Raw genomic sequence first — 27126 nt, 5'->3', positions numbered from 1 at the left:
CTGTGTGTACTTCAAGGCTGTATTTTTTTAACAGATAACTTAAATACATCCACTCCAGAGACACATACTGTTTCCTCTGGCTCTTCTGCTGCTGATGTCAATGAACTTCAGAGTCGCATTAAGGAGCTTCTGAGCAAGTACAGCTGTGGTGTGAAGGTGTCAAAGATGCCACAGATCTATCGGGAAATGTTCTGGGAGGATCTTAGCACAGAAGTGCTCCATCAGCTTGAGAACTGGCCTCATGTGTGCACAGTAAGTATTGAATGTCATTTTTATGGAAGATGCCAATGCCCTACAGATTTCTGAGTGTTCATTTTCCAGATGTTATTTTATCAATGCCTACATTTCATTTCATGATCGTTTCATGTGACAAAAAAAAAAACAAAACAAAATCCTCCCACCCCCCAAATTGTAACAATGCCTTTGAAACCCAGAAGATCATTGTTGAGTGGACTAGCATTGTTATGGAGAAGGAGGTCAGCCTCTGTGTTGTCCTGGAGCAAATAAGTGCCTGGGGTTGCTGAGTTGCCACCTTTAACTGACTCCAATAGTGACAACTCAAACAGCTGATGACACGTGCTCTCCCTGCCATGCTTTTTGTTGTTGGGTTTTGTTTTTTCCCTGTTGCTTTCTATACTTCTCGTTGGTGGGTTTATCTCCTCTTAAACCTATAAGCTACCAGCAGATCCTGTGTGAACCATCTGAGGTCCATCCATATTTTTCTGTAGACTTTTCCGTACGTCTTTCTCACATCCTAAGTCAAGGTTGTCGAATTTTACTGTGTAAGTTAGGCTTGTGATACAATAATAGATGAAATTCAAGTGTGATAGTGTTGGGGGGAGAGACTAAAGCTCAGCCCCTTCCTGCTCTGCTCCTGATGTCTGTTACCTCTTGATCACCAAGGGTGTCTTTGTCCTTCACATTAGGGACTGATATCAGGATGAGTATCCACTTCCAGATCTGCTGTGTGAGTTGCCATCACCACTGGATTGAGGGTCTTCAACTGCTGGACTTTTATCTCTCCTTCTACATTTATGGTGCTCTGCAGCTTTGCATCAAATCTTTGTTTAGCTTTACTTTAACAGGCCAGTCATATCAATGAACACTTTCAACTTCTTCAGTATCTATCGAACTGTGGCACCAGAAGAGTATTGAAGTAATGAGAATACTTATCTGCTTGAAGTGACTTTTCATGTATGTCCTGCTAAGTATTTTCTCATGTAAGAACTTCAAATGCTAAAAAAAAGAAAGGTTTAACTGAGATCAAATAGTTGCTCTTCAGGAATAACACCATTTGCATGTATATATGCTGTTCTCACAGATATGTAAAATGCGTTCGTGACAGTTTATTACAAACACCAGTAACATATGAAGTCAGCAGGATTTGTTTTGATGGTTGATGATTGGTTCCTGTATAATCCATGGATCAAGCTCTTACATCTTGAGTTACTTAATTCATGAAGCAAATTTTTGTCTTTTTTTGTAGCTAATGTTTCAGTCAGTCCTTTTCATCCAGGATCTTCACTCTGTGTTCATTATCCATTTGCTTGTTATCTATTGGGTCTATCTCTTCTCTCTAGCAAGCAAATAAAGTCATTTTAGCGTAAATGTGCAGTCATTAAATCTGTGGAAGCATTGTAATACAGTGGGCACAGTACAACAGCAGTCAGAACTATCAAGTTATCTTGGCACACTCAGTCTTATTGTGGAGAGCTGTTAATGAGCCTGTAAAGCCTGTCTCAGTTTACTGACTTATGAAATCGCAGTCATGGCTCAGGCATGGAGAAATTTGAACTGGGACTTCCCATACTGTGCATCTCTTAAATATAATCAGCATTTATTCCTGATTCAGACATATTGTCTGCAGGTGTGCGGGTCCACAGAAACTTTGAAATGCCAGAGGACAGACTGTAGTGTCTCCAGTATCAGTAAAGATGCTTCCGTGACTAATTTCTGAATTATTTCTACCTTGTGGTTACTTACACTGGGAGTGTTTGCCAGGCTGAGAACAGAAAAAAATGCCTGATGTTTCTCTCTGTATTTTCTTAAAGAGACAGCAGATACTCTTCTTTATCTCATGCTGATCAGTAGTAGCATAGTTACAAACCAGCAGGCAATAGACCTTGTAATACATTTTCTACCTCTTCAAGCTTCTGATTTGAGGACACTGCTTTGGACAATATTATTTCTGAATAACTTGTATCCCTAAACTTCTGTCGGAAATGAAGGATTTTTTTCTAGCAAATGGTCATTTCTGTTTTAGGTTACAACCATCATTAATGGACATTTTTCCTATCTAGTGAACTGAAGTCTCCAAAAGTCACTGTAGTTGACTGCACTGAGGTTGCAGATTGATGATCTTGTTTTCAACCTTCACCTTTCAGGGAAGAGGACATATTACAGACTATGGAGCCTGACTTTGTTCTCCATTGATCTGTTACCTCCCTTCTTTAGGTTAGCTTGCTTGAGCATCTGACTTGTAGCAACATATTTTGCACAGCTAAGTGCAAAAGTACAAAGGAAGTAAGTAGTGGCAAGGACTCCCAGATTATAGCCAAGCCTTCATGAGCAGTGGGGCTGACAGTAAATATGCTCACCACTGTTATATAATAACCCAAAAATCTTTGCTGTCTAGACAGGCTTCAGTCAGGAGAAGAATCTGCTTCAACAGCTATGTCAGTCAGATCCATGGTGTTGCTGAATTGTTTGCTTTCATCTCCAGCAGGACTCAAGCTTTGAAAAAAGTGATGACTGGTAGTGACCCTCCCACCTTCATCTTTGTATTTTAGGATCTTCTACCTTTCTGTTTGACGAATTACTTTGTCATTATTTAAGCAGCTAGTGATCCCTGATTTAGACATTCTACCCTGTCTCATTTCTTATCTTTCTAAATATTTTTTTCACAAGTCTGTCTCAGAACTTAGCACTTTTCTATGAATTCTGACCCAAAGTTACATAGCTTTGCTGTGTTTGGGCTCAGCCTTGAATCCTTGGGATGCAGACAACTGAACCCCTGAGGGAGAGAGAACATTACAGCAGAGGTGTGAGAGGGATGTAGACACATAAATTAAAAAGTTCTCTTTTTTTTTGAAAGTCACAGCCCAAAAAGTAATAATAAATTTATTTTACTGATGGTACCAAATGACTGATGGTTCCCTTTGTAGTCTAAATATAAACCTCCTTGCTGAGTGGTATTCATGTTTAAAAGACTTTTTCCTTGCACATTCTCAGCTCTCCTCAGTTACTTGAACTCTGTGAGTGATTTAGAAGATGGTGATTCACATATGGCAGTGCAAGAGAAGATTAAACTTTTAGATATTTTCTCAAAACATTTACTTGAATTTCCAGAGGTGTTTTGCAACAGCTTTTAGAGAATTAGGCAGTTCTAGGATGTTAGGGAAAGTCCTTGCATGGATGTTTAACTGGTTAAAAGACTAGAAATGGAGCAAGGCAGAAATGGTTGACCTTCAAAAAGGCAGGAACTCATGGTGGGATTCCACAGAGGCAACACATGGAAACATGCTGATCAGGACTGTAGTAAGTGAGATGGTAAAGGGTGCAAATACAAGTTGAGCTGGATAATAATGCAAGGTTATTCAGGCTTATGAAGACCAGGGCTCTCTGAAGAACTATGTAACCTCCTTATACCAGGTTGCCGGCCCATAAAATTTCAAGTGAGACTTAGTTACAGCTGTTGACAGAAAGGACTCACGTTAAAAAAATGTAGGGGTTTTGTGGGGGGGTTGCTAAGCTTGAGAAAAGAGATCTTGGCATTTATGCAAATATTGGGTCAGTACAGAAAAATGGAAGTGATAACTACTTGAAAATAAATAGAAAAGAAGTATTTCAGTCGGAAGGGATCCATCAGTGATCATCTAGTCCAGTTGCCTGACCACTTCAGGAATGACCAAAAGTTAAAATGTTTCATTAAGGGCATTGTCCAAATGCCTTTTGAACACTGATAGGCTTGGGGCATCAACCACCTCTCTAGGAAGCCTGTTCCAGTGTTTGACCACCTCTTGGTAAAGAAATGCTTCGAGCATCAGTCCTAGAGCCAGGTATTTACCTCTTGGGTTCATCTATTTTTTCCAGAGCTTCTCTTCATTACTGGGAGGATTGAAGAAGATACTGCCTGTGCTTCTGAATTTTTAAACACTCTTCCCAGGGCTCTGAAATCTCTTTTGATCGACCTTAAACTTTTTGTTGCAACATATTTGGTACTCACGTGAAAGTGCAGGAGTGGATAAGAGTCCAAAGCTATACTAAGCTATTCAGTTGTCCGGTGACATCTCATCTAGATTCGGGCCCCAGGGGCCCCAGGCAGCAAACTTCCCTGTAAAGATTTCCCTGTTCTCACAAACAGAGAACAAAATAGCAAACACTGTACCAGTAGGGAAACCTATTTTGTAAGCACATATCAGAATCAAATATGTTCCTCCCATCTCCACCCAAAAAATACACAAACAAAAATTGACTGAGAGACCAAGCAGAGTGAAAAGATGATTCAAGAGGGTGACAGGTAAACATAAGTACTGAGTTCTGTACAAGCAAAAATTGAGTTAAACGATTTAAGTGGGGAAAGATGGAGATATGGGCTATAATATAATAAGAGACTTGAAGAAGGTAGATGGGGAATGTTAATCATCATGAATTCAAAAGCAACTGAATACATGCACTGGTGATCTCTGGCCTTAGTTGTCATGAACTACTTCATTCCAAAGAAACTGTCACTAGTAGTGCCTGAACTATGGAGTATCCAGAATGGGAGGAGGAGAAGTCCCTACAACCATCCTGTCACTTATGGTTTTTCCTGGATGCCTGCTGTTGTCAAATAGGATGTTAGGCAAGGAATATCCTTGTTCTGACCCAGTACAGTTCCAGTGCACTAAATCAGTCTGTCTATATGTAATGACTGTAGAGTTGTAGAGTTGTTTGGGTTGGAAGGAACCTTTAAAGGCCATCTAGTTCCAACCCCCCTGCAATGAGCAGGGACATCTTCAACTAGATCAGGTTGCTCAGAGCCCCATCCAACCTCGCCTTGAACACTTCCAGGCATCAGCCACCTGTCTGGGGAACCTGTGCCAGTGTTTCACTACCTTTATTGTAAAAAATGTCATCCTTATATGCAATGTAAATCTCTTCTCTTTTAGTTTAAAGCCATTACCCTCTGTCCTATGGCAACAGGTCCTGCTGAAATGTTTCTCCACATCTTTTTTATAAGTCCCTTTAGATACTGGACACCTGCTATAAGCCTTCTCTTCTCCAGGCTGAACTACCCCACTTCTCTTAGCTTCTAATTTTCAGTCAGTCTTGGTGCTGCATTCTTTCTAGTAGCTGCCTTTTTTCATCCTTTTATATCAATCTGAGATGATGACAAAATATGTCAGTCCCCTATGTTGTTTGCCAGGTGAAGCTGTCTTCTGTCATCTTTTTTTGCACTTGTCTTCCCAAGTTCGTTCTTGCAGTTAGAAAAGGGTAGAGAACAATACTAAGCAGCCACCTTTTAATTAACAGAAAGAAGGGATGTATGCCTCTAGACTTGCTTCTAGAGGTTTCTTTTAATAGTGGCTACCGTAGTCTTTCTGTTGGTTTTCTGAGGGAGTTGGTAAAAAAATAACACTGCCATTCTGAATTTGCAAGTTCCACTTGTGCTGGAAGAGATATGTCTGCTTTTCAGCAGTTCCAGAGCAAAGATGATGTTCTTTTTTGTAAAATACCCTACTGGCCCTGGCTACATAGCAGATTAGTCTGTTGTCATCAGAGGATAGTTTCATCTCCAGTAATCTACCATTTCTCAGTCAGTTGTCTTACTGCTTTTTAATAAGGCTTTGGCTAAAAAATATGGGTATTTTAGCCTGAGCATATTTGTCAGTGCGCTCAGGCACTGTATTGGCTGATACTGTGTGAAAAGGCTCCTTAGTCTGGAGAACATTTGCCTGGCTATTTATTCTGAGGAGGAGGCTTTACACAGTAAAGGAAAGCCTGGTGTTCTTCACTTTATCTCTTGGATGTCTGGGTTGGTGCTGGACAGGTGCCACAGTGTGTTAGTCTTCTTGAAGATACATAATTAGAAAAAAAATCAGAGAAACTAAGGGGAAAATTAGCATGCTTTTTTTCGGTGTTTTTGGGGTGTTTGTGATTGCTTTTTTTGTTCATTTGTTTTTAAGTAGTTGTTACAAGGTGAAGTTTGTCATTACAGGAAGGTAGAAGATTTTTTAGTCAATAATGGGACTTGCATATGTTGCCTAGTTGACTGGTAGGATATTTTGTTTATTTTATTTTTTTTAGCTGTTTGTAGTTCTAAGAATAGTCTTCATATTTTACAGAAGTTGTGACTGTTTGCAGAAAGTGAAACTACAGGCTTAGGAGGATGGCAGGATCAACTGGTAAACAAACTGACAGAAATAGGATTAGGACTGTTGTTTCCTGAATCTGTTCTTGGGCAGTATACCATCTCTTAACAAAATGGGTACTACATACTACTGTATGTGCCAGCTGAGTTTTTACTGTAGCATTCAGAGTCAATTAAACAGGTCTGCACAGAGAAGATAAGGATTGCCACAGCCGGTTGTATTCCTTGAGCAACTTTGGTTCTGTCAGGTCTTTACTCTCAGGGAAGGAATTCCTCTACCCCAGTTAGCTGAGTGAGGCAAAAGTCATCATTCTAAACAGAGAAATGGACTTGAGAGAATAAAAAAATCAGCTCTAATGCACTTTGCACATGGAGTAGACAATGAAGCAGGCTGTCCTGTCTGGTAGCATGTATGGATGAAAGCTTGCACAGTTTTACACAAGCCCTACAAACTGTTTCCTATAAATGAGCTCTGGGATTATGATAACTTCCTTTTGCCATGCTTGTTGAAGAAATCAGTGTTTGATCTGACAGTTTGCTTTAGTGGGTATCTCAGGACAAGACACAGAGCCACTAGCCATTTAGAATGGAGTTCAGTGAACACAAGCCATGTTCTACCTAAATTTAACTAGATATGTTGTACATACTACAGCACAGGGCAAAATACAGTTGGTATCAAGCTCACTGAGAAGATGCTGTCATAGCATGTGTGGAAATGAGCCAGTTGAGAACACAAGATCCAGAATAACTTTGCTGTCCAAACGCAGTGTGGGAACAGGCTATAACTCGACGTGCCTGAAGCTCAGTCCTAGCAATACGTGGTTAGACAGCATGATGAGCCACCAAATGAAGTCATACTCCACTTGACAGCATCTTCCCTTGTTCCTGCAACCCTTGCATCTCCTTGTGTGTTAAATCTTGCAATTTTCTGATGTTGTAGGAGGGCTTCGCTGCAGTATGAGGTAAAGGTTAGTACAGCCAAAAAACTGCTGACAAAGATGTCTGATCCTCAGAGCTGGCATATGGATGTGAGGAATAAGGGCAGCCACCAACAGTATAGGGTTGTTAGATTGACTCCCCTCTCTTATTGCATTAGAGTTTCATTTGTAATTGTATGTTTTCCGAAGTCAGAGTCTCAAAAGCACAAGAAACTGTGAGAACAAGTATCTTCACTATGATGTGCAGGGTAATGAAGTGGGAGGGCAGAGAGGATGGGGCAGAAGGGGGCAACCTAAAGATACTCCTGTGCTTTACAGAGCTTACCACTCCAGCCCTGAGCACTAACTGAATCTGAACAGGGGGTATCTTTACAATAGGGATCCTTTAGTCTAACTACAAAAAAAAATACAAAAATATACCCAGTATGACTTAATTTTAACAATTCGGTTAAGTACAGAAGAAATTACAGAAACAGAATCATGGAATCACTAACGTTGGAACAGATACTGATCTCTTCTCTTTGATGACCTGTGATAGGAGCCGTGGGAATGGCATGAAGTTGTGTCAGGGGAGGTTTAGTTTGGGTATTAGGAAAAAGTTCTTCACCCAGACGGTAGGTGGGCACTGAACAGGCTCCCCAGGGAAGTGGTCACAGCACCAAGCCTGACAGAGTTCAAGATGTATTTGGACAAGGCTCTCAGGTGCATGATGTGGTTCCTGGAGATGTCTTGTGCAGGGGTAAGAGTTGGACTTTGATGGTCCCTTCTAACTCAGGATATTCTATGATTCTATGATTGTGTGATTCTAATGATGTCGACCTGAGCTCATTTATAGTGTAGGAATCTGAAGAGACTTACTGAAATAGCACTTTTGCTGTCTCTAAATGGTTTGCTCAGTCAGCATCTACAGCTTCTTCAAAACTGAAGTTCAGTGCCTAGAAAACCTCAGAGCTATTATTGGAGTTAAGAGGCTTAAAGATCTCTGAGGATCTTCTCTTCTTAGTCTTCTGCCAGTCTTTAGTGTGTAAGGGTTTATAGTCCTGTCAGCAAATATTTATTCAGCTCTGTTGCAGCCCTATATAAAGAGTGCTGGTCAAGAGAAAGGATGCATGAAGGTAGACTCTCTGCATCCAGCTTCTTTCAGGATGAGCTGCCATACATCCCAACACAGCCTTCTCAAACAAATTGTTGTCCTGATAATGCCAAGTATTTTCTGGAGCTAAAAGTTTCTTTGGCTGGTTATTTAAACGAATTACTCAATCTTGTGTGTAGACACAGGGGACATCCTTACCAATTCCTCTGTATCTAGGATGTCATTTTCTGCCAAGGTGGTGGGCACTGATTTCTTTTTCTAGGTCACTTGATATTCTTTGGTCTCTTGACTGTGTATCAAGGCCCTTGCAAGACTTTGATATGTTTCTGTTTGGTTGTATTTTTAACCAAGCTCCTGTGGTACAAGGGGCATAATAAAATTCCCCATATCAGTGTACCTACAGATGTAGATTCTCTGTGTCATGAATCATTGAAGACATCTTTGATCCTTCTAGACTGCATGGCCAGACGTGTTTTGTCGTCTCTTATATCAACCTGACTAGCAAGATGCCTAAGACCTTGGTGAATTTACCATCCTTTATATGATTTGTTTATATTTTTTCCTCTAGTAGATAACTGTTTTTTAATAAGTAGATATCTGTAGGACACTGCCTGTCCTCTCCCCCCACAGAGATATTAAGAAGAAATGTCTCCTTGGTTTAGTGAGCTTACTTGGAAAGACTGGAATCTTAAAGCTTGTTTGACTCATTCACGTGAATCTGAGGAACTGAGGGTTGTTAGATGGCTTTGTTTGCCTTCTTATGTCTTATTCTTGCAGAAAATACTATTATTTTGGTTTTCACCGATAAAGAATAATAAAGAATAATTCACACCAAAAATGTGTGAGAGTTCTTTAACCTGGCTCATATTTTTTTATATCTATGAAAACTATTTTCTCTGTGATGATTTTAGATAGCACACATGCTAGTGTTTGTGGAAGTTGACCAAGACCTACTCCCAAGAACCATTTCATACCTTGCTTTGGCACCAGCCTAGACAATGTAATGCAGAGCAAGTGTATGGAAATCCACTTCTGTAGTACATTTGTTGATTCTCAACTCAGGTCATCACGTGGCAATTTCAGCTGAGTGTGATGAGGTGTACATAGGACAAAACACATGGTTCTAGACACGGAAAAGACCATTTTAAAATTTTTGTCCATGTATTGTAACTCAGTGTTTGTGTCTTGTTAGCGTTATCTTGCTAATCAGTGACTTGTGTTATTCTTAATATGTAAGACAATACCTGAAGTCTTGTTCACTATGCTTCTGTTGTATGTTGGTAGGGCAGAACTGCAAAGAATTACTTGGGCAAGGTTTACAAAATTCTGATGAGTATGGACATTAATAGTGTGGAGGCAAATGCTACTCCTGAGTAGGTGCAAGTAATTCAGCTGCTCCATGTTTTTTCATTGATCTGCTTCTGACAATTACTTTGATGAGAGTTGTTTCCTCTGAGGAAGGAACATCAAAGTGGAGCTACATAAACCTCAATAACTTTCTTTACTGCTGGAGTTGTTCTTGCTTAGGGACCAATGTAGAAACTCTAAGAGCTTTTGTTATCTCAATTTTTACGTAAATTCCTGTTAAGTGATGGTTGGATCTGTCTAGGTTGAGGAAACGGAATTTTATTGTGAGTTTGTTGCTACAGTTCTCAAATGGTGCTTTCAAGATTGTGGCTTCAAACTATGTGAGATGCTTATTTTTGAACATAGCAAAGACTAGAGACATGGGGACTGGCAAAACATCTGTCTGGTTCTGGAGGAGGCTTGTGAGCATGGCTTAAAAGGACCTAATCAGTTTTATTACAAAATTTTATTATGATACAGACATTTCTTCCTTGATTTCAGAACTTTTGTACTGAAAAATAATTCCCTGAGCATGACAGCAATAGTCTGCCTGACAGCACTGCCTGGCAAGTGTCCTCTTGTTTCTGAAGTATAGAATCAAATCCCATCTCCCTTTTGTTTATGATAGGCTTACTTGTGTGAAAGGTAGTGGGGGGGTAACGTGCAAAAGACCTAAGTTCGTGGAGTGCGTTATCATCTTCTGGTCCTCCTGGGAGAAAAGAGAGATTGTACTTCTTTGGAAGCAAGTTCCAGTTGTATTGTATAGATTAGATACTTGCCCTGTACTGATGTAGTCATATGTGTTTGGTACCCTTCAAAATAGAGGAGGAAGCATTACAAGAAATACTACCCTGTAGTAACCGCCTCAAGCTTAGTTCCCCGTGCATGTCCACTTCAAAATCTGTGTAAAATGCATGTCATAAAAGTGTAATCGGCAAAACTTTTTAGACTTAGAGATACAACTGATTATTGGCTCTATTTTTTTGTTTTACAAGGTGGAGAAAATACACAGGGGTGATCAGATGGATGAACATCTTTATCCTGCAAAGAAAATACCACCGGCAGCAAAAAGCGATACCGATCAAGAAAAGGCATCTCAGAATGTTACGTCTTCAAAAGCAGACCCTTTGTTAAAACCGAATATGGAGACCACGTCTGCATCACTGAGCAGCGACTTAAAGCAGAAAGTTGTTAGCATCTTGCTGAAATATTCCAATGGTCTTTGGGCTCATGCACTTCCCAAAGTGTACCAAGACACTTACCAATCAAAATTTCCAGAAGACGTTCTCAGTAATCTAGAGTTGCTCTCAGATGTGTGTACGGTGGATTATGTATCTGAAGTCCCCAGAAGGGCTATCCTCTATGCTAAACCCCAAAGATGCATTGATGAAAACCTGAATGTCACTGAGAAAGTCCAGAGTCGTGATGGTGTGAAGGCCACAGCTGAACAGCAGGATGAAGAATCCAAGGACCAGTGTCCAGAGAACATAACTGTTCCTTCTCTAATCATTCCGTCGGAAGGATCTGTGTCCATCGTGGTGTTAGAACTAAAAAACACTAATGAGGTCCTGATTAGGCAAGTTTGTATTTTGGAATCTATCTTTTTTGCTTTATTTATAAATCCACATAGTAACATTGTATAGATGTGCCAGAAAGGAATTGCTGAAGAGGAGGTTTCAGGGCTTTATTATTTACTTAATTTGCTAATGAAACTTAAGAATCCTTTTGTTTGCCTAAATGGAAATTTTCCAAAACTTTTTCTGTCCTGAACTGATTGCTTCTATCACTGGCTTATATGAAATCAAGGCAGATTTGACTTGCCATTGCAAGACTTTTTAAAATAACCCTACTACAACACGTAATAGTATTCAGATATTATTGTTGTTCTTACTAAAATACTTTTTTACTTCTATAACTGACTTACTACTAACTAGACGTGACTTGAGTATGCTCAGATTCCACTTTGATTTTCACTTCTGGAAACAGGTGAGCTTTCATCCAACAATAGATTACTAGTGCTTCTTGATTTGGTTGCTGATCAGTCCAGCCTTAGAGGACAGTGTAAGAAGTGGATTGTAATGGCTGTCTTAGGTATATGCTATTGTACTGTTCCAGGATATATACCATAATAAGCTTTGTATACTTCATTGTTGGAGTAAAGTACTAGAAATCCTGGCAGTTCTTTAAAGCTTAAAAAAAAGAGTCAAACCCTAAACATTTTCATAGAGGATATTTCACTTCTAAAATTGTTTTAAATTGACCCTAGTCTTAAAAAGTTTATAGGTCACTTCAAGAGGATGAATTGAGCGACTGTGTGGTCATATGCTACAGTGACAGATTTCTGTTTTTTCCCCACTAATTTCTGCAGTTTCTGCTTTGGTTAGATAGCTTCAGTCATTCTCAGATGAGGATTGAATTAAGTATGTGTGCAGTTTCCTTACAGATCCTGTTACCCCATTCCTCATTGCTGTTTGGCAGTATTCAACACACTGGGCTTATAGCTGAAATCTAGATATCCTTTTTCTCTTTAGGTCTCAGTAATATATTGTCTTGAACTTCAGGTGTCGCTCCACTGTTTTAGTTTCTTGAAGTCATGGAGTCTCAAGGCTGATAGTGTGTAGCAAAGATCCCCTTACTTAGGGGTTACCAGAGGAATTTCCATTTGAGAATGTAGCCATCTTTGTTTTAGCAGCTGTTACCATTCCTATATTGTGCTTTTTCTCATATAAGCTTCTGTGTGCATTGTTTATATGTTTATTTTGTATACTGGTCTCACCACAAAGCGTAATTTAAGGCAAGCTTCTTCATCTGTCAAAAAGATTTGTCCTGTATCCAGCTGAACAAGTCAATCATTTTAGCAAAGAAGACACAGTTGGAATTTTTGAGTGACCCTCAGCTTAAAAAAAGACATCACAGAAGAAAGAAAAAGAGGCTTTATGTTTTAGGTTGTTCCTGAGAGATCTCTTTGAAATTAGTCCAAAACATGAAATATGATGAAGATCAATAGTGGTAGGAAAGACAACCCATTTGAGACATAAGTATTCTGTACGCAGAGATACAGAAGCAGACACAGTGCATATGTTTTGCATTGGGAAGAGGAGGAACAAATTACATCTCTTACTTCCAGCTTGCTATGCAGGTGGAACTTAACTCTTCAAAACTTTTTCCTTCTCCCTGTACACCTTTTAATTCTGGCAGCATTGATAACTTGCTGCAGATGGGAGTAACAGTTCTTAGCCTTCTAATCTGTTATTTCAGGCATGTTTCCACTAATTATTTGGGAGGAATACTGTATGACACTGATGAGCTGAGGGTGATTATATTAAAATTTCTCTACAAAGCAGCACTTCCCAAATTGTGGGCCACATTTCTTGGACAGTGTTAAGGTTTCTGAATTTGTCAGCTCCGTGCAGGTACATGACGAAAATTAGTGGTCTCTTGGCCCTGGGTACGGAAATTACTACTTAGGGTTATGGGCAAGGTCTTTTACCTTGATACTATGCAACTAGCCCTGAAGGGAATAGTTTTTTTGCCATGACAAGAAAGTGTTCACGTGGATGTATAGGAAGGGAACAGTGCATGGGCTCATCTGTCCTTACATGTCCTACCAGTCCCTTTCTGCTCATCTACACAAGGACTGTTTAGGGGCTGTTGGTTGATGTTGGTTTTTGTAGGACCAATAAAATCAAGATTCCTCTTTCAGTCTTGGGGAGGGAGCAATATCTCTTTAGTATGTGGCTAAGTATTGTTTGGCTGAAACCTTTCAAATGCAGTAGTAATGAAGGCAAAGCTGGAAGGTTCGGTGCTATTTCTGTTTTGAGACATGGAACAATTCAGTGAGAATTCCGATGTAGTCAGTATGAAAGTGAGGTGATAGAAACACTCCTAGATATTTGCTGTACATGCACAACAGTGTGATTGAAGGCAGAGATGATGCACTAGGTGCTGCATTTGAATTCTCACAAGAAATAATTAACTGTCATGGTTTATTCTCAGGTACTTTAAGTTTCTGTGCTACAGCTTGGATACTTTTTTCCCCTCGTCTTTTTGCCTAGATGAAATTGTGTTGTATGTTTTACTGTGGAAGCATACTCCTCTGTTCCTTTCACAGTGGAGCAGCAAACATTACTGGACATGTGAACTGGTTCCAGTTGAGAAGAAGAATGTTGCTGAATGCACACTTGTAGTACCTGGCTACCTGCACATAGATTAGCCTCTAATACACATTTTTGAGGTGGCTTTACAGGATTCTTTTCTAAAAAAAATCTGAAAAATAATTTTTCAATTGGCTTTGAGCAACCAAAAATTTCTTCAGTATGAGGCTCACCAATTACTAGAAAATAGTGAATGAGGCAGGAAATTTTGAGAGATTCTTCTACTTTCTGTTGAGCTACTCCAACTGTCTATTAGGTATCCTTATGAAATAAATGTTAAAGAAACTTTTAAGTAGCACATACATGACTGTCACCCCACTTCATCTCTCCTTTGAAGGAGATGAACATTGTTTTGTAGAAATAAAAAGGCTGTCATCCTGAAAAGCGTGACGCTGTCTTTGGGAAAATGAGGGTTCCCCTGGAATGTGATCAGATTTAATTTAATTTAATAAAGTTACCATAGTATGTCACAGTACAATATCTGCGCTAATTTTGGGTATATAGCAGGCCTTCAGAATAAACTCAGATGTTTATAGGATGATGATCTAAACTACGTTGTAGAATTGTGCAGTATCAATGACTATATGAATATGCTGAAACAGTAGCTACTAAATACAAATTTTTATGTTTCCTTTTGTCTACTCTAATCTGACGTGTTTCTGAAGCCTTCAGAACTTCCTATTTGGAGTTTTCAGAAAGTTTATGTACTTCATTACGTACAAACTGCTTCAGTAGGAACCATTAGGTCAGCAACCTAATGCTGATTGATAGGGAGGGAGAGAGTAAACAGCACATGGTTTAAGAGCTGATTTAAAAAAATATTTTAAATGTGTTATTGTGGATCAACCTTAGTGAAAACCAGATTAAGATAGTGTTTGTTAATGACGGAGTAACTTTCTTTTTTTATAGCCCTGTTAATGGGAAAAGAGTTTGAATACTAGTGTACTTAGAAAATGTATGCATCCATAATTTACTCCTATATTCATATATGCATGGAAATGTTCTTATTCAGCTTTTTTGAAGTTGCATCCTAACTCTCGTGTTGGTTTTTGTTTTGGTTCTTTTTATAAAATACTGTAGGTTTGTGGGCAAAGATTATTCTTCTGCCCAGGAACAAATGGAAGATGAGATGAAAGCATACTATAGTCAGAATAGCACAGTGTCAGCAGCTCAGTCTCTGAGTGTTGGGCAACTTGTTGCAGTACATGCTGGAGAAGACGCCTGGGTGCGTGCTCGGATAATTTCTCTAGAAGACAACAGAATAAAGGCAAGTAATTACCTCTTTTGGCACTTGGAGAAAGAATTGAAACAATCTTGCATTTTAGATACCTGGTTAATTCTTAAATATGCTGCACTAGCATTCTCTCTTTTCTTGCCCTGAACTGCTTCTGTTTTCAGTTATGTGAGAAATTAAGACATTTCTGATGCTATATGATGGCCAAAATTAAATGGTCTATCAGGTTTTTTTCCATAAATGATTTGAGTTTGGGGGCTTTTTTGAGTTTTATGTGGGGCTGGGCCCTATAGCACTTTGGTACTGAAAGTTTACCTCTGTTAGGAGGGACGCTGTATTACTACTATTTGAAGTGGGACAGAGGAAGGGAAAGGGAAGGACAGAATTCAGTTGCTGCTAGAGCTTTCTGAAGTCTTGTACTGAAGCATCTCTAACGTGCACTAAATAGCAAAAAAATGAGAAGGTTATATTTTCCCCTTCCAGGCAGATCTGGTATTCTGGGAGTTACATGTAGTATGCATTTTAGTTAAACCCCGCTGAGATTGACTCCTCTGTTAAACTTTCCCTGGGCCAAGCAGACTCTTCTTGTTATCCGCAGTGAAACTACAACATATATTAGAAGTTTAAAAGAAGTTTAAGATTTCTCAATTATTTCTTGCCTCATCAAACACTGATTATATACCCTTTTATTTTATTTTTTTTGTTTCTTCCCCCAGTTAGGTGACTTTTTATCTAGGTCTTCTTAACATACTTACAAAGTTGAACCATTTCATAAATACTTAAATAGCACATGTATTAGAATTGAGGATTTTCTGAGAGTTAGTATGATACCCTTCAGCTGGAGCTTGTTGGAGAGTGTCAGAACTTGGTTTTGAAAGATTGTTGGTTTTAGAGAAGTGGCAAGGACATAGGTGCCATGCTTGCCTCTAATTTCTCCCTAACTAGAGCTACCAGCCAAAAGAAGGCTATTGCTTTATTGAAGCATTTCTGATTATCCTCTAACACAGTGTTCAGACCTCCTTTCAGTATTTGATAATCAGACGTTTTGCATGATAGAGTTTAGAAGAAAAGTTGTAGAAAGTCCTGTAAAGCCTTCTTTCTCTTACTTTAGCTCCAGTTATTTGCTACTAATCAGCAGTTTCCATAATGGTTTCTTGCACTGACTGTGGTAATCAAAGTTAAGACGAGCATTAATCAAAATGATTCTCTTAATGCTGTAAAAACAGTAGGCAAAACTTATAATGGCACCTAAGTGGTATTTGACTTTTCAACAGTTTCAAAACTTTATAAACAAAAATTGCCACTTTATTCCTTTCTTCACATGGTTTGAGGTAATGCATGCTGAACCCTCCAGAAGTGGTCCTATTTAGAGCTGAGATTCTGTAGAACAGTTGAAGAGGATGGTTTTGCAGAGATCTTGAGAATGAGGTTTTCCCTGAAAACTCTGAACATTCAGGCAGTGAGATAAATATGAAATTAATGGTCTAATATTCTACTAAATGAGCAAACTGTAATTTTCCTGTGGCTGCACAGAGAATGTGGTAACTGAATGCATTTCCCCTAGACTCAAGAAAACATATTTACAATGATATTGATGATCTTATGCCTTTATTCCCTTTTCCATTTTCAGGTACGCTATGTTGATCACGGCTTCACTGAGTTTGTTGAAAGCAACAGTGTGTACAAACTACAGAAACAGTTCAGTTCGCTTCCTTTTCAAGCTGTAAAGTGTAAACTGGCAGGTAAGAGAAAGGCAGTGCTGACTGTACATGATTTATGGATTGAAGCATCTGTGAGTCTGGGAGTTTTGATCCTTGATCTATCTGTGTATGATAGATTTTGTCCAGCACAGCTAATCTAAATAGACATGGGTAGACATGGAAAGAAGAAAAAGGGAGGAAGAAAGGATGGGAAGAAGAAGAGTTTTATAAAGAACCCTTGACATTAGAAGACAATTATACCCAGTATCTATGTAGTCGAGCTTAGTTGTTTCTGCACTTGGATGTTTTTGTCCCTTTTATGTATGTGAGCCTAAAGAAATAAGAGAATAAAGAAATAACATTTACTGTTGTGTGAAACAATGTACTAACACAACACCTTTTCCAAAATGAGGCACATCTCTTGTGACCAGGTCAGGCAGTATTTCTAAATATGGGCCTATTTAGTTATTTTAAAGTGATCCTTCCCCTTTCAATACTTGCATACCTACAGACTTTTAGACTCTGCTGGAATTTATTTACCCTTCTAAAACTGGTAGGCCTTTCTAAGTTTTTAAACATATTTTATTTTTAATGCGTAAAATTGCTGCGAATGAGCTTGGCTTTTTTGTTTGGTTGGTTTTTTAATACTTCAATACATTCCTTTGTTCTCTACACATTTGCCTCAACTCTTTCTGAAGAGGATCTTTTCTGCCCCACCCCTGAAGATGGCTGTCTATGTTAAAAAGGCAGAAATTAAGTAGAATTCAAGTAGGGGTGCAGTACAACTTTTCTTTGCCTCATCCTGGTTCTTGGAAATATTCCTCTTGTGAACACAGACCTAGTTATTGGTTTTGCCTTTGAATACATTGATTCATAAAAATATGGTGTGTCTTACAGGACTGGAAGCCTTTTGTGATGATCCTGTCCTAATAAAGACTGTGGAATCACAGACATGCTTCAAGATATTTGCTGTGGAAATATTGGAAAAAAGTGATATTCCTCTTCTTGTTCTCTATGACACATCTGGAGAAGATGATATCAACATCAATGCTACTTGTCTGAAGGCATTGTATGACAAGTCCCTTGAACTGCACCTGCAGGTACCATTGTCCTGTTTCCTTCTCAATTCATTAAAATTCATTGACTGCTGAGGTCTTAGATGGACAAAAATCAGTACTAAGAAATTTGCTAAGTGGTTGTTTTTCCCCTTTCATGCCAAAATCTTACTGTTGCAGGTAGATGCACTATATACAAATGTCAGAGTAACCAGTGTTTTCTCTGATGGAACCCTGTATTGCCAAGTGCCATCCAAAGGCTTGTCTAGACTCTCTGAAATATTGCAGAAACTAGAAGACTACTTTGTTTACAAGGTAGGTTCTGCGCTGAGGGAAGTGGTGAAGTCACGTAGCCTTTCTTCAGAGTGTACCAATCATTTTCCCTGTACATAAGTTCAAGTTTCTGTAGTAGCCATAGACTGTTCAAAAAGGCTATAAATTCTCTTCCTCATTTGGGGGTTTTTGGGGTGCATCTTTCAGCATGAGCAGTGTCTTTTGACGCTTTCTTGTTCAGAAGCAGTCTCTAAGGCTTCGGTAACTACTTCTAAACTTTCCTTGAATAGTTAGAACAGCAACAGTATGGCTCTGAATGGGGAGCTTCCAATGGAAACTGTGTCAGATTGCTATAAAGCCTGGAGAGATACTGTTGTATTTTTTTTTGCTGGAAATTTTACTTATGTGATGGAGTTGAGATGCGTAAACAGCCTGGCCCAGAGCACATTGTGCAAAGTGGCAGCAGCATAACCAAGATCTGTTCTTTTAAACCTGTCTTTAACCTGGAAATTCAATGGCTTTGCTCTGATATGCTGCATCACTTGTCCCCTTGTCCCCTTAGCTTTTGAATGTTGTTGCTAATATCAACTAGAAGTGATGTACAGGAGACATTTTCTGAAGTCTTAAGTTGCTTTAAAAAGGGTGTGTGGCAGAGAAGTCTGACATTCCACCACCCATTAACAGACACATGCAGCAATCCTCTCTAGACTCAAGAAAATTTATGCCAAAGAGATCTTAAGAGAATCTAATTTGTTGATAATTCAGCTGAGCCTTGCAGAATCAAATCATGTAATGCAGATCCTTGAAGATCCTGTTAGAACTGCTGCTTGTGACACTACTCTGTTGAGAGTGTTTTTAGGTGTGTAAGTTAAGCTTTAGACCTGTTGTGGAATCACCTGGAAATATTTTGTATTAAACATGTCTCAGTTATCAAGACTCAGTTTCAAGCGAGCTCAACACTGAAAGAGTAAAGAACCCTGAAAGGCTTAGCAAAACAAAGGAAGGCAGCCAGACAGGTATTTCAAAAGTTTGTGGTTTTGGGAGAGAGTATGTGTTATGTTCTTGTTGCTGTTGAAGAGAGACATTGATCTTCAGGTTCTTTAGTTAACAAGGTAAAAGAAGCAATCTTGACTTTGCAGCTAATCTTGAGAGTTGTTTTTTCTTTTATTTTGCCTGGGCGTTTAAACAAACTAAGCAGTGGATGGTTCCTCAAATCGAGTTTCTTCTTGCCTTTTATAGTGTGCCCATTGTCTTGTTATGTTATTTAGGATTATCATGGTGAATGTCACCCCCCTGAGACTTTCATTTGAGTCAGTAGTAAATTTGGTTTGCTAAATCTCTCAAGGAATTATATGATTTAGAATATAAGCTAGGAGTTTCTTCAGTTTTCTGTCACAACTCTAAACTGCTCTTGCTTCTCAGAACAGTACAGTAATTATTGGTGATTTCATATACTGTGTTTCCAAGTGTTGCTTTTTCCCCCTGACACTTTGTATTCTCTCAGTTTCCCTGTAAGATACAGAGCTTGGAATTAAAGTTTGCCAATTGGGGAAGCTTAAAACGACGTGATGAGAATATGTTTCTGAGTCTATAAAGAGACTTTATATTTGAAACAGCGTTTTTGCTTCTCAGAAATATTTATGTCATGTGTGGCTTTTGAAATGGTTTGTCGAGTGCCAGATAGTAATAGCTCCACACTTTTTAATTTCTGTTTTTGTATTTGCAGCAGACTTCCGAGTTCAATGTGTTGCTGCCTTTCTGTGGCAAAATCTGCTTGTTTCCTTCCAAAGGAAAATGGGCACGTGTAGAGGTAAGAAGTATTCAAAAAAACAGCTACAGTTTTCCCACATAGAAATGTCTCTTTCTTTTTTTTCAACTCAGTCTGAATCTTTAGTTTCCATAAAACATTTTATAGTGTGTGTCAGTGAGGCTTTTAACTTCAAAATTATGCTCTTGCTTTCTTCTTTCAGATAAAAATTATTCACACTAGACGGGCACTGGATGTGCAGTTCATGGATACTGGAACTGTTGCAACTGTGAAAGTATCAGAGCTCAGAGAAATCCCACCACAATTCCTGAGAGAAGTAATTGCAATACCTCCTCAGGTATAAAGACATGTTAAAGCCTAACCTATATTAGTTCTTTTGCCAGTGTTTGTAGTGCTGCTATTTCAAGTTTTATGTAAGGAAATTTTGTTTTGTTTCGTAGCATTCAACATTGCAGTGTATTTCTCTGTGCATCTTTGCCTGAAATAAGTCACAGTGTAGTCCTATATATGGACAGTATGTTGTGTATGTTTGATAGTGCTGGTTTTGCATGTTGGCCCTGTCCCGTTCTGTTTGTCATACATTGTTGAATCTGTCAGCATTGTCCTGTGAACTGGAACTTGTAGACTAGTTTTCATATTTCTAAATTATACCTTGTGTACTTAATTCTGTTCGTAGGCTTTAAAATGCTGCCTAGCAGATCTGCCTCCTAACACTGGCATGTGGACTCCAGATGCTGTACTGTGGCTGAGAGACACTGTAATGAATTGCCCTGAATTTAGCATGAAGGTAAATAGTCCAAATGCCTATGGGACTTGAAATCCACAGGCGTGGGAAGAGAGCACTGGAAGAATAACTTAAAAAATTTAACAACTCATCAAGTTGTTTTTTGTTATAGAAATGTAAAAGTTTATAACCAGCTATTGGACATAAATCCTATACAAAGTCCTTTTCTTAGGACATTTGACATAAAACTTACTTGCTTAAGTGTGTTAGAATCTTCTCTTTTCTCCACAAGAGTTTAGCAACTTTCACAGCAGCTTTTCACATTTTGCTGTCTAAGTCCAAATATGCAGCTAGAGTTATTTTACCAACTGATAAGAAAGAAACACAGTTGTTCACGTTTCAGCACATAAAAATATGCAACTTTTGAGTTAATCTTGAATTACTTTTATGCCTCTTGTGAGCATAGCTTTTTCTCCTTCTTGTCTTTGAAATCAGCTTTATTTTTTGTTTGCTTTTTCTAATCGAGTTTGATTCAATATCTGCTTTGTATACTTAGAATTTTTCTTATCTTTGAGGTAAAATTATTTCCATTTGCAATGTATCCTAACCAGTTCAATTAACTGAAAATGCACTTCTAAAGAAAATCTATTACTTACTACAGACTAAACAAAACTAATTTCCTCAAAAATTTGATTCCATATACTGTCAGAGTACTTCAAAGAAGTGCTTTGTAGCTTTCCTTAACTTTTTTGCTTGCTGTAGTCTAGACCTCTAGTCTGAGGCTTATGCCTGTTACATCTGGCTTTTCTAAACATCCGCTTCCAAGAGAATTTGTGTTTGGTGCTAATTTTTGCTGGATTAAATAGGAGACAGCAGATGTGTGCTTTAATTGTGGAAAGTTTTTATTCCTGGCTAGGAACATAAACGGAATAATCTCTAAAGAAATGTTATGTAGTTTCTCAAATTAAAATTTCAGTGCTTTACTATTAATAATGCTAGCATATCTGATGTTAAATATGAAATATTTTTATGTTGGTGCTTGAAAATTATGCATTATACAAACCTGAAAGCTTTGTTCATCTTTATTTTTTTCCCATCCTTAATTTAGTAGGCTTTGCTTCCTGTAATGGCAGGAAGATGTTTTGAAGGATTATGTGTTAATATTTAATAATTGTTTAGATCTGTGTGGACACTGGCTACTGTTCCACTGAAAGCTAGAATTGTATAACGCAGTAGTGGGATTGAACCTGTTGGGCAGAATAAAGCTCAGTTCAAGCTTTGTACTTGCTTTACGTGAGTGGAATAGCTGCAAGTGCTCTTTTTGTCTGCTGTGAGTGGTCTACTCTCCACAACTTCATTAACGTTTTTGGGAGAATCTTGAAAATACTTCTGTGCATAAGTGCAATGAACTGTTGCCACTTTAGTCTTCAGTACAAAATCAGACGTGCATTTAATAGTTACTCACTGGATATTAAACTCTATTTTGTGTTCCAAGGTGATTAAACAGGATGGTTCAAAGGGAATTGCACACGTTTACTTATTCGCTCCAGAGAATTTCCCAGACATGGATCGAAGCATCAATAGACAGATCAAAAATGCAGACTTGTGGAAGCATCAGAAAGATGTTTTCTTGAGCGTTACACCCAGTGGGACTAGCTCCACAAAAGTTATAAGTGACGGTGTTTCAGCTCTGCAGTTAACTAGTGGGAAGCTGGAGAAGAGCTTCTCTGATTCAGCCAAGGAGCCCAGCAGTGCAGTGTCTGCTATCGATATGCCTCCTCCTCTACCCTTGCCAAAGCCTGGCGAGCTCATGGATATCTATGTCTCAGTGGCCTGCCATCCAGGTCACTTCATTGTCCAGCCTTGGAATGAGCTAAACAATCTGTATGCCCTAATGGAAGAAATGATCTTGTACTACAGCAGGGCAGAAGAGAAACCTGTGAATATTGAAAAAAACAAGCTGTATGCAGCTAAAATTGGAGATGAGTAAGTAGATACTTAAATTACTTAAAATCATTGAAAGCAAGCTTAACTCTGCTAAGCTAGGCAAGCCTAGCTTTGCTTAGTCTGCATTGTTAACCAGGTGGCAGATGTCCAATGATATCTGAGAGATTAAGGGAGTAAATGAGGTTGCAGTCCCTTCATGCTTCCACACTGTAGTCGGAATAGTTGACTTTTATTCAGCTAAATCCAGATCTGGGAAGCCTCAGACATGGTTAAGATCTTTTGGTTGTGTATTATTTTTTCTGGTGCCTTGACAGTGTGTGAGTATGAATTCAAATTGTCTGTGCTTGTTCTCCCCCTTTTTAGGTGGTACAGGGTCACAGTAAAAGGAATTCTTAGGAACGGTTTTCTGTCAGTGTATGAGCTGGACTATGGCAAACATGAGTTTGTCAGCATTCGGAAAGTACAGCCACTCACGGATGCATTTAGAAGACTGCCTTTCCAAGCTATAACAGCTCAGCTTGCAGGTAGGTAGCAAGCTTTTACAGTTGTTTTTGCTCAGGTCTGCATCAGTGGGGACACCAAATGAGCAGAAATGTAAAGTGGACAAAATCACAGATTAGTGGTGTAATTGTTTTTTTTTTCTGAAGTGCACCTGCTTGCAGAAACATGCTTAACACATACGTGTTTGTGTCATCTGAGTAGCTCTGCTTTTCTTCTTGGCATAGGTAGTGATAATTCTGTTTTGTTATTTGTTTGTTTAATTTAATGAAGCACTTTTAGTTATCACGTGTTGAAAATGCAGATTGCTTAAACTTTCCCAGCAACTGCTTTTTATTGCCATGAAATTTGTCATTTAATGTGTGTGATATCTAAATGCAAAGGACATGGAAATCAGAACTAAGTGGTTTTTTGGATCCTTTAACGTAAGCAACTATGAAGTATGAAAGTTATGATGTATCTGTTGATAAGAATGTAATGTTCTGATTATCCTAGTTTGCATAAAGTTGGGAACCTAGATGCTGAATTTCTGAAGAAATTTTACATATATATCTGGCCCCATTGTAATTTGCAATTTTGCAGTGCATACTTGGAATCCCAAATTGCCTGAAATATATTGGTTTTCTCAGACAAATAAAAAAACTCCACAAGAGGAGTGAGGGCTTTTAATAAGCTAAAGTAAAAAAAATTTCCTTGAGAATATGAGGCACAGAGACAATTAAAAAAATAAAACTTGATCTCTTCTTGCTGTCTTTTCCAAATTTTTCTTTCATTTCTGTGTTGCTTTCAGATGTATGCATCTCATCTTAGTCAGCTCCTGCTTTCTGCCGCTGTTTGGTCAGCACTAGTCTAGATTTCAGTCACAGAATGTGCTTGTTGGAAGTGACAGGCCACAGGGTTGGTGCTCTGATCCTGGTTTTCCTTCTGTGGATCTGCTTTCCTGTATGGCCTCAGTGTGACCTTGGGGGTTGCTTTAAGCTAGTGATGATGGATGTGTGACCGACAGGCTGGGTCCTGGGAGTGCAGTGCTGTAATGAAGCTGATTTCTAGCTGTGTCTGTCTTCTGGGGTAGTACAGGATCCAGCTGAGCAAGCCTGCAAGTCATCCACTTTTCCTGCTTCACAGAGTTCCCCAGGTAGCTAGTTAAGTTTGCCTCTGAGATGCTTCATATTGTCAAAGCAGGCCAGCTGAGCCTGGAAGACCGGTAACTATTGTCTTGCTATTCTTTCACTTCTTTCTCTCTGTTTTCATGTCTCCTACCTCTTAGTCTCTGGTTTGTTCCAGTGTAAAATCCCATTTGCTTCCACAGCAGCCTTTCCTAACATTAGTTAGCCTTTCTTAAGTGTTGATTAACTGTTGGCTTCTAATTCCTTCTGTAATCTTCAGGCAGCTGTGTTACCGTGTTGTCCTATCAGTGGCAAGCTGCTGCTAAATGTAGAAGCACAGTATTGTCACTTTGCTGTTCTACTTCTTTTACCCACAAGCTGTTTTTTGTGTATTCCTTCATGATATTTGAGGCCCTGTGTCTAAATGCTGTACATTGGCAGTGAGTGGTCTGGGGAGACTGAATCCCAAGTCTGCATGAGCCACTTCTTTCTGGGTGGTTTACAGCCGTATTTAAAAATCTGTTCATGTTCTAGCAGACTTGACTTTATGGGATTTTGAGACTTTGAGGGATTTTGAGACTTTGCTTTGCTCTGACTTTGACTTTGCTCTGAAAAAAGTAAGAGCAGTTGTGAGGCATTTAGGCAGAGTTTTAATTCGTTTCTGCCCTCTGCAGAAAGTTTGGGACTTGAAGGCTTGGTTGATGTTTTAGTAGCTGATGCTGCTTTGGAATGAAGAAAACTTAATCTAAAGAAAGGCCAACAGGACAGATAATTTCAGCATCCTCAGGCTGAAGACAAAGAAATTTTGTTTTGAAAGGAACTTTCAAAAAGGTTCCTGATATGCCCTGATCAGGCAAGGCAGCTGATATGCTTTGAATTTCTCAGTGAGTCAGTGCATTTGCCTTTCACTCTCCATATCTTTAGACTTCAAGAAAAAATAGATGTCCTAGTCTGTGTAATAATTAAGCTCGTTTGTGTGGGAGATGAGTGAGCTTGTTTTTCTTTTCTAGATTTAAGTTGCATTCATTAGCACTTTAGCATCTGTTTTCTCAAGTATTTAAACATACCCCACTTCTTTATAAACTTAATAATTCAAATTGATCTAGTCTATAAATGACCTTCTGTTTTGCTTTACATTTGTCCTAGGAGTGAAAAACCAGCAGTGGTCAGAAGAGGCATCAATAGTGTTTCGGAATCTTGTAGAGAAGAAACCCTTTGTGGCACAGATACAGGCAGTTAATGAAAGCACTAACTCTTGGGATCGAAAAATAGTGACTTTTCTCGTGGACACATCTCTTCCACATATTGATACATGGATTCATGATTTTGTGTCACAAAGTCTTGTGGAATTTTCAAAGAGTGATTAATCACCACTTCTGAAACGTAGCAGCTTAGTGATGAAATAAGTAACAAGCTTTGAAGAGAAATAATAACTACTACATGGCCTTGAAGACATAATGGGGATAAAACTGAAATATCTGTGTTTGTTTAACAAGTTTGGTTTCTGTTCACTTCAGTTGATTTTCTGAAAATTTTCATGTTGTTTACCATTGTAATGCTAGAATATTTAGATTAAAATATTTAAGAAGTTATTTATCAATAAAACAATGTTGAATTTTGTTCTTGTGATCATTTCCTAATTTTGGAGGGGTTTTTATCTCATAGTATTATTCAGAGCCACTTACTGGGTAGTCCTCCCTTTAACAAACATTTTTATTACTTGTGAAACATGGATGCAGTCGTCAGTATTTCTGAATTTGTTGTCAGAGACATGCATTGTTGGTGAGCTTTTCCCCCTTCCTTGACTTCATAGGCATTGAATAGTGCCTTGTTTGGGATACTGCATTTGTGGGGCTCAGTTTTCACAGAAGGGTTTGCGCTTTGTTTGCTCACTAGTCTGTTTGCTGTTCTTTAGCAGTGATACCATTTCTCTGAATTCTCCTCTCCCCTTCTCACCCCACCCCCCTGACCAGTTGCTAAATGTGAAGCATTCCTTTCCCACTTTTTTGATGGCTTGTTTTCATGTTTGCTTCTGAGAAACTTTAAAGGACTGCTCCCTGGAGACAGGAGCAAGCAGAGTCCTATAAGCATGTGGATGGGTGCTTAAAGTCCTCTGAACATGGTATTTTTGGACTACTTTAGAACCTACTTCATTTTTGGCCTTAGAAATATTTAGAGGAGTTGTAGACATGGTTATGTTTTGTAGTCTGCTGCCTAGATTGGAGTTTGCTTGCCATAGTTCCTTCAGATTGTTAAGCACCGTATTAAAGCTTTATGCGATGAATGCCAGCAACGGGATTTTCTCTGCTGCGCCTGGTCGTATAATATTTCAAGTAGTGCACAAGCTGAGCTAAGAAATTCTGCCCTTAATGCTGTTTGCAGGAGTACAGGAGACTGGGCAGAAAGGAAACCAAGACTGAATGGTGAGGTGCATGTTAGGGTGGGAGAGAGAAAATGCATACAAGTACTCTGAGTAAACAAGCTATGTAAGCATGTGAGACATTTGCACTCTCAGTCTGACTCCGGTATAGTTCTGGAGAAGGTCTGAGCTAAGCAGCAAGGAGTCCTCTGGGGGGACTGGTGAGTGTCTCTCTGCCTGGACTGTACGCAGGGTATAGCAGAGCCCTAATAAATAGAGTGGGCAGTGGTAAACTAACAAACTGCTAGTCTAGTGCAAATTGCTACTTCATGGTCCTCTCCATATCTGAGTATGCTGAGGTTTGAGTCAAGATCTTGAGTGTACTTGTTGAGAGAGGTAAATTAACCATGAAAATACCGTTATTTTTCCATATTAATCAACTTCTTCTTCAGCTGCCACAGCAGAGTAGGTGAAGAACACAGGTGAAGGAATCTGTGGGGTGATAACTACTGTAGGATAAACTTCCATGCAGAAGTTTCCCTTTGCATAGGATATGTTCTAAGCCTGAAAATTTGAAT

General features: G+C 38.9%; 1 protein-coding gene across 5 annotated transcripts in view; it reads left to right on the top strand.

The window, feature by feature from the left end:
• TDRD7 (tudor domain containing 7) overlaps positions 1-25809 on the top strand; it is a 45638-nt gene extending 19829 nt beyond the window's left edge. For 3 of the 5 annotated variants that reach the window (XM_027748089.2, XM_027748087.2, XM_027748090.2), the window contains exons 6-17: positions 35-252; positions 10726-11306; positions 14965-15151; positions 16749-16860; positions 17716-17918; positions 18054-18188; positions 19873-19956; positions 20117-20251; positions 20591-20701; positions 22134-22624; positions 22949-23109; positions 25336-25809. In XM_027748089.2, the coding sequence (XP_027603890.1) occupies positions 35-252; positions 10726-11306; positions 14965-15151; positions 16749-16860; positions 17716-17918; positions 18054-18188; positions 19873-19956; positions 20117-20251; positions 20591-20701; positions 22134-22624; positions 22949-23109; positions 25336-25556 (2639 nt within the window). In that variant the 3' untranslated portion in view covers positions 25557-25809. The remainder of the gene's footprint in view (positions 1-34; positions 253-10725; positions 11307-14964; positions 15152-16748; positions 16861-17715; positions 17919-18053; positions 18189-19872; positions 19957-20116; positions 20252-20590; positions 20702-22133; positions 22625-22948; positions 23110-25335) is intronic. The other 2 variants (XM_039386818.1, XM_039386809.1) reach the window with 2 other exon arrangements.
• Positions 25810-27126: the final 1317 nt, after the last annotated feature.

Source organism: Pipra filicauda, unplaced genomic scaffold (assembly GCF_003945595.2).
Source record: "Pipra filicauda isolate LSUMZ 115617 unplaced genomic scaffold, ASM394559v2 scaffold11_size5308982_pilon, whole genome shotgun sequence".
In the NCBI taxonomy this organism is placed as follows: Eukaryota; Metazoa; Chordata; class Aves; order Passeriformes; family Pipridae; genus Pipra; species Pipra filicauda.
Note: the sequence above shows the minus strand (reverse complement) of the source record. Positions and strands in the feature narration are given on the sequence as shown.